Source organism: Solanum tuberosum, unplaced genomic scaffold (assembly GCF_000226075.1).
Source record: "Solanum tuberosum cultivar DM 1-3 516 R44 unplaced genomic scaffold, SolTub_3.0 scf00002, whole genome shotgun sequence".
NCBI classification, from domain to species: Eukaryota; Viridiplantae; Streptophyta; class Magnoliopsida; order Solanales; family Solanaceae; genus Solanum; species Solanum tuberosum.
Window position 1 is genome coordinate 1,074,938 of NW_006238928.1, and position 8,405 is coordinate 1,083,342.

The 8,405-nt window shown below is 32.3% G+C and overlaps 1 protein-coding gene across 1 annotated transcript; it reads right to left on the minus strand.

The window, feature by feature from the left end:
- Positions 1-6,883: 6,883 nt before the first annotated feature.
- Positions 6,884-8,205, minus strand: LOC102579895 (E3 ubiquitin-protein ligase ATL15-like). The gene has a single exon (XM_006338076.2). The coding sequence runs from the start codon at positions 8,135-8,137 to the stop codon at positions 6,956-6,958; it is 1,182 nt and encodes a 393-aa protein (XP_006338138.2). The 5' UTR covers positions 8,138-8,205; the 3' UTR covers positions 6,884-6,955.
- Between the last annotated feature and the right edge of the window lie 200 nt (positions 8,206-8,405).

Genomic DNA, 8,405 nt, shown 5'->3' on the forward strand with positions numbered 1-8,405 from the left:
AGTTTTTATTTAACTTGCGCACGAGTGTACCTTCTGGGCTTATGGGGGTCCAATTAGGTGTAGTTAGCTTATAGATTACTTTAGTTAGTTCTTTCTACACTTGTGTGCATTCCATTGTTAGTTAGATTTTCGTTCTTGACTTCAGTTTGTGTTATTCCTTCTTTTCATATTGCCATTACTTTTCAAGTTTAGTCGGCCTATGATGCCTACTGGGTACCTGTTGTTTTGGTACTCATGCTATGCTCTGCATCTATTTCGTGATGCAGGTCCGAGCATCAGTGGCTAGCGTTTATCCAGTTTGGAGTAGTCTGATTCGGAGACGGGGCACATGGCGTTTTGTAGTATTTCAGTCTTCATCTGTGTATATAGACTTGTCTTTTATCTTTTGAGACAGTCCAGTCTCTGTGGTCCACTTTTGGGACTTGTACTCGTTTTGTTAGTAGCTCTGTAGTAGTGACTTCCAGGTTCTAGAAGGGATCTTTATTTGCATATATGTTTTGGTTTGCTTTCGCATGTTTAGGTTGTTATCTTAAAGTTTGCCTACGCTTATATAGTTTTTTCCCTCAAATCCATTACTTGTTGTTTCGAATTACGGGTTGGCTTATCTACTGGTGGGTTATAGTAGGTGCCATCATGATTCGAGGAATCAGATTGTGACAATGTTAAGTCCACATTTAATAAATACTTCTAACATTTTGTACATGAAAGCATTTGTCAGTGTGAAAAATTACGACTTACACCTCTACATAAATGTCCCAATTTTCACTAATACAATCAATCTCAACAAAATTCAGATTATTAATTACTCTGATTTCTCTTATATACAGATTGTTGGAGTCCAGAGCCTAAAGGGCAAAAAAAATTGAAAAATTTCAAAATGGCACATCAATTTTTTTTAACCAAAAGGACAAAATCGCTACTGATGTAGCGATTTTGTTTTCACGTCGTTACTCCGTTAAAAGATCAAAATTGCTGACCTACCATCGATTTTGTCCAAAAACTTTTTTTGAAGAACATCACTGCAGCATTTTTGACGAAATATTTTTAAAAAAAAATTAAAATTGTTGCCTTTGCAGCGATTTTGGTGTTCTTGAAGGTCTACATGATCAGTTGACATTTGTCAGATAGAGTCATGATTGAATCATTGGGATATTCATTCGTATAATAGACACATTTTAAATCATTTTAAGTTTGTAACCCAAAAATAATACAAAAAATCAAAACAATGTACAATTTATTTTTTTATGATGATATTGTTTGTCTAAATTGTTTCTTTGGTTGCTGCTATAAAGAAATATTGTCATATATAGAAAACACATGATACAATACAACAAGAAAAATAACTTTAAAAGAAAAAAGTTGATCGATATAATAAAATGTTATAAACTGAAGAGGATTATTATAGAATAGTCTGACTATGCAAATATTTATTTTTCTACTTTCTTACCTTATGCATTTAATATATCAAAAAAAAAAATTTGTCACAAGTAGGATTGGAGTAAGCGTTCAAGCTAGCAAATTGATAAAATTCAATAATTTTAATCAAATTACTATACATATATTAGAAAAAAGATATTTTTAAAATTTAGAATTCATAAATTCAATTTCTAAATTCACCCCCTCTATATTATTGTGGTAAGTATATGATGCTAGGATATCATCAAAACTATACAAGGAATTGACATTTGAATATTTTTGAGGCTAGAGGGCGTGAATTTAGAAATAAATTTATGAATTCTAAATTTTAAAAATAACTTTTTTCTAATAAATGTATAACAATTTGATTAAAACTATTGAATTTTATCAATTTGCTAGCTTGGACGCTTACTCCAACCCTACTTGTGACAAAAAAAAATTGATATATTAAATGCATAAGGTAAGAAAGTAGAAAAATAAATATTTGCATGATCAGACTATTCTATAATAATCCTCTTCAATTTATAACATTTTATTATAATGGTCAACTTTTTTCTTTTAACGTTATTTTTCTTGTTGTATTGTATCATGTGTTCTCTATATATAACAATATTTCTTTATAGCAACAACCAAAGAAACAAAGAGACAAACAATACCATCATAAAATAAAATTAATTGTACATTCTTTTGATTTTTTTGTATTATTGTGGGGTTACAAAGTTAAAATGATTTAAAATGTGTCTATTATACGAATGAATATCCCAATGATTCAATCATGACTCTATCTGACAAATACCAACTGGTCTTGTAGACCTTCAAGAACTTTCTAAAAAATCACTAAAATCGCAGCGATTTTAATTTTTTTTTTTAAAAATATTTCGCCAAAAACGCTGCATGGACAGCGATGTTCTTTAAAATAATAATTTGGACAAAATCGCTGGTAGATCAGCGATTTTAATCCTTTAACGAAGTAACGGCGTGAAAACAAAATCGCTACGTCAATAGTGATTTTGCCCTTTTGGTTAAAAAAATTATTGATATGCCCTTTTTGATTTTTTGTCAAATTTTTTTTGCCCTTTAGGCTCTGGCTCCAGATTGTTGAGTTCCCTCCGAATTATCCTGAACTTAACTTTGGAGTTGAATTTATTTAAGATTTTACTTTAACAATAATTCTAAGAAAGCTGAAAATAGGTACAATTACTTGGTCACAATTCTAATATAAAAATATCTGAACTTAAAATTGTAAAAACATATGAATATCTGAAATGGTTTTTAAAATTTGATCTTTTGTATTATGTCGCACTTTGCTCGATTTTTGCCTTTTCTTTTAGTATAAATTTTCTTTCAGTATTAGTTTGTGAGTCTCTTTAGTGATAGATTAATCCGTAAAGACAAACAGATTAGTCACTGACATACAAAAAAAAAATTATAGGATAAAGATTAGGAGATGTGATAGTCATGTTGGAGTAGGTGTTAGTTTGGAATTAACTGGAATTTTGTAGTACTCACTCCCCAAATTGTTGCTATCATTAAGGCCCACAGTGAGCGTAATTTGTGTCATAAGTTGGATTTTAATGCTTTTGAACATTATGTATATTTTCTCGCACTCCAAATAGTGTAGGTGTGAAATTAAAAAAAAAAACCGATAGTTTAGATCTGTTATTAACAATTTCACTCTTTATTTTATCAACAAGAATGAGGTTGTCCTATATTAATATGGATTAGAAGTTGACACAAGAATTCATTCAAACTCATTACCTATTAATATTAAGAAATTCACTATATACACATATACAAATATTTAATTTAAAATCTAATTACCAACACTTGATGTTGTGCACTATCCTAAAATTTAGAACTCGTAAAGTTTAAATTCTAGATCCATTCCAACCCGTACAAAATTGTGTAGCAAAAACAAAAGAAGTGGATAGCCTTTAAAATAAAAGATTCTATTCCTATATAGAGAATTAATCAAATCTATCATGTTGTCAATTTCATATACATTCTTAAATTTGAAACAAAAAGCTAGCAAATTATTTTGGAACAAGAAATAGTAGGATTACTTATTAGTATTCACATTGAGTACACAACATCATCAGTTTCAACAACAGGACTGCAATTTCTACACACAAAAATGAGGCCTTTTCACATATGAAAACCATATTCAAAACTATTCAAATAGGCTTCCAATTGCAAACAGCCCAAATTAGGCTTCTGGCCCACAGTGACTACAGTCCAGCCCAGGCCTCTAGACAAAAGCTAAAGCCCAAAAATCAAATGTCACCAATTGACTTTATGAAGCAGCAACCAAAAATTGTTGAATTTTTCCTCCAAATCTTTGTGATGACCAATTTAACTCATCACAATTCTCATCAACATTCCATAGTAATAAACCTTGTTTTTCCCTTTCATATTTCACCTTCTCCATATCCATTTTCTTTTGACTTACCATTTCCCAAAATAAATCATTTTTTCGTCGTATAAACAATTCATTCAACTTTTTCCTACATCCCTCTAGCCTTGACAAACACAAAATCAACTCAGACAAATCAAGGTAACTCAATCTCGAAACTCGGCTTGATAACTCAACGAGTCGTATCAATATATGGTACTGCGTCGATCGATAATCCTCCGAAATTAATATCATAATTTCATGGACTAAGTCAATTTTTTGACAATATTGTGACTCGGGCGCTTCACAAATTACTTCCACCAAACACACCAATGATTCCATTTCCGTAACGGAATTAGAAAAACTAATATTATTTCCCTTATGATTCTCAATTTTATCGAAATTTGTCGATAATCTTGACGAAGGAGAAATATATGAACCCAATGTCCTAGACGTAATCATGTTACGTTCAAGGACATTAGCGTACCATCGAACCCACGACGATAGTTGTCGCGTTTCAACGTCGAATTTATCGTAAAACCCCGAAAGATTTAACGAATTATGACCACCGGAGGCTGGAAAAAAGGATACATGATCTTTGTATAATAGTGAACCTTTAGCCATAATGTTATGAAAAATGAATAGACATTTTAAGGCAACGTACGGATTTTGGGTACTATGAAGGCGGTCCATGATCGCATCGATACATGCGTAAATGGCGGGGAGGGAGTGGTCACCGGCGGAGATGATGGCGGCGATGAAGTGGTTCCGCGGCGGAGATGTGGAGGCGTGTGTGGTGGCGCGTATAACGGTGACTTGAATTGATGAAACGCCGCGTTTTGTTGATAAGTTGGCTTTGAGAAGGGAAGCTTTGTCTTTGAAAATACCGATAATGTCCCTGAGTATTCTTTTTTTGCTCATAGTTTTGGAGGTTTTTTGCCCCCTTTTTCAGGAGGGTTTTAGAGATAGAAAAAATGAAATTTTGTGGAAGAAATAGAGAAATGAATTAAGAAGATGGAAAAAAGTGTGTATAGGACGTGTATATATAACAGCTTCTTGAAACGTTGTGAATTGCTTTAATTTGAAGTTTCAAAATTGTCGACACATATCCGTGTTTGAAATTTGAATTAATATATAGTAAGAAAGTGACATATGACTTTTTTTATTTATTTAATTAATTATGAAAAAGATGAATAGTTCAAAAAGGACAAATAAAGATATCAAACCAACAAAACGTATAAATTATTAGAATATTTTAAACTTATACTCCCTCTTACTTTTCTTTCTAGTTTGTCAAAAAAAAAGAAGAAGGGGTATTTCTATATTTAATACTTAATACGTTTTCTCAATTTTAACATATTTAATGATAACTTTAATACCAGAAGATTTAATAAATCACCATGCACATCTTTCATTTAAGACTATAAAATTCAAAAAGTCTCACTTTATTTTTTAAATTTCGTGTTCAGTCAAATTAAGACAATTGAGTTGATCAAATGTAGGAATATTATTTCTAAGCGATGTTGGCCTAATGTATACGTGTAAACTTATTTTTTAAAGATAAAATATCATTTGAACATTCATACATTGATGAGAAGATAAAAGAATATTTCAATTAAAAGTAGTAGTAATAACTTTTTCTCAAGTGTCACTTAATTATTAGTTTTTTTTTTCTTCAAAAAAAGGATAATTAAATGTGGTTGTATTAAAATAATGCGAAGTGAGAAATTGACAAATGGATATGAGCAAGTGGACTAGAAAAAGATAGACAAGGAAAAGGTCAGAAATACATAAGCAATGACTTTGTGTTTGGTAATAGGAATTTTGTGTGTGTACCTCTTATTATTAGCTTAATAAGGAGCCACCTTGACCTTACTAATTGTTGAAATACTTTGTCATACAAAATGGCCCCATATGACAAGTGACAAGGTCCACTCTTTTGCGTTGAAAAACTAAAAATCATGTTTCATGTTCCATTTAGATGCTACGACTTCGAAATATATAAGAAATTTGATGGAAATTGCAAAACCAATTACTCTTTCAATAAGTTAAGTTTACCTTTGTTGTTGTAAATGTAAAACTTCATCAAATAAAAATATAAACGTTAATTTATAGTCTTACTATTGCATAAAATTTACAAATTTATTCACTTCAAACCAATTTCAGATATATATGTGAATCCAAAGTTTTAATATGGTAGAAGTTATAAGCACTTTTACTTGAACTTCATATTTAACTTCAAACACCATATATGTTAAGTTGTTTCAAGATAGATATACATGAAAAAAAATTTAAAAATTGAATACTAATTAAATAATAATATCCAAATAAAATACCGAAGAGACTCGTAAAACAAAAGGTTCTCATACTTCAAACACCATATATGTGAAGTTGTTTTTAAATGGATATGCATGAAAAAAAACTAAGAAATAAATATGATTAAATTATAGTATCCAAATAAATTAGCGAGAGACTCATGAAAGAAAAATGTTATCATACTTCTCTATCAGGCAGAAACCTCAAGGAAATTAAAGGATTTGTTGGTGCAAGACCTAAGTAAAAGCTCCAAGTAAACTAACCTAAATAGTAGGTCCAACTCAAACCCCATGCGACACACCTAATATAAAGGGATCTCAACTCAAAATGTGGTGTCAAAAATGACTCCAACTCATTCGTTAACTCCAACTTTATAAAAGGATTGCATAACTAGTTTTATTTAAATTTAACTTCATTCATCAACTTAGTAAATTGTGCATCATCCATCGTGGTACATTAATTCTAAGTTCTACAAAGGAAATCTCAAATCAAAATATTTAAAGTTTTTGCAGACTTGATGTGGTGGACACTTTGCTTGTTGCTAAAGTATCATTATAATCACTTTTATGAATAAGGCCAAGAAAAAGAACAATAACCAAATTGATTAGTATGATTAGCAGGTGGTTCGTAGTAATAATTCATTGTCCCTTGTGCATCAATTAGCAGGAATTTTGATCCTAAACAATTTAAATTTCTACATTTCCATTCTTTTCCTCTGTCATTAAATTTGAAATGGTCACAAGATAATATCATGAAAAAATATATATGGAATTTGAGTATATACAAAATTAGTGTAACGAAAACGTTAAAAAAGAATATCATACAAGTATCTCAATTACTTGAACTACCTAACCTAAGTTTATCAAACGATCGTTCACCACTACTATTTTTCTCAAAGATGCGATCAAACGGCGACTTAACAGACTTGAATAAATTCTTTGAAACCACCGTTATATCATCTCCAGCTCCGTTACCATCCTTAGAAGACCGGGTTGAACCGCCTCTCGAAAAGAAAGGTGGAACCGTTGTAAACCCCCACCGGTCTGCCCGGCCTTCCTCATTAAACCGCTCATAATTTTCATGATTAATACGTGTTGAACCGGTTCCCACGCTACTACTTCTGTACCCTTTTGGCATACTTCTTTCACTTGGAAATAACGAGTTGCTTTGTGCTCGATTCGAACCTGAATTAATCAATTTCTCTCGAACCTCCTCTGGTAACCTTAACGTAAACCGCTCGCGATCTTCACCGGGTCGAACCGGTGAGTGACCCGTCGAGTGAGACCTTGGAAATTTTCCAGTAATATTCGAATTTGCCCTTGGTGGACGATTATGTACAGGCGTTTGGGCAATATTTATCACTTCAGGTGAAGCAATATTGTTGATATCTATATTTACCTCATGGACCGAATTATTGAATTCCGGGTCGGGTGACCCGGAATTCGAATAGTAACCCGGAGTGGCGATTTTTTCGAAATCGCCGGGGTCAGGGAGTAAATTGGCACGACAAACAGGGCAGGTAATATGAGAAAATAACCAAGCGTCGATGCAATTTGGATGAAAAACGTGAGAGCATTTAGGAAGAAGTCGAAGAGTTTCAACATCTTCGAATTCGTTTAAGCAAATCGCACATTCTAAAGCTGATTTCCCAATTTTGTGATCTTTAACATCAGAGTAAAAAAACATAGGGAATGAAGTAATTACTACTGGGTCTAGTCCATGCGATCGAGCGCCCCGTCGTCCAGAATCTTCGTCTGCATATTCGAAGTCGCTGGCGAAGCGGCGATCGGCGCATTGACGGACGTAGACCGAAACAATACCCATAGCGAAGAAGACACTGATAAGTGTAACTAAAATGATTGCCGTAGGTGGGTTGATTTTTATTTTCGTATCGAATGAAAATGGTGGTGGTGATGGTGTTATTTCTGATTGCGATATAACACCCATCACGAGAAGGAAAAAACAGAGGAAAATCACGCAGAAGCCATGGCTTAGCTCGATTATCATCTTCATTAGAAAAAAAAATTAATCAAATGAATGATCGACAAGTAATTGTCATTTGATTTCGATATGTTATAAGTTAAGTGCCGGACGTGGATCGAAGATATATAAATATATATATATATATATATATACAAGTAGGGGCATTTTAGTTAAGGACGTGGGGCAGGAAGGTTTCGTTTGTTTTAAGGGACATAGAGACAATTATGATTTCTTTTGACTGGTTGAGTGAGTTGGTGGCTGGAATGCGATTAAAGGCTCAAAAAAATTACAATACAGA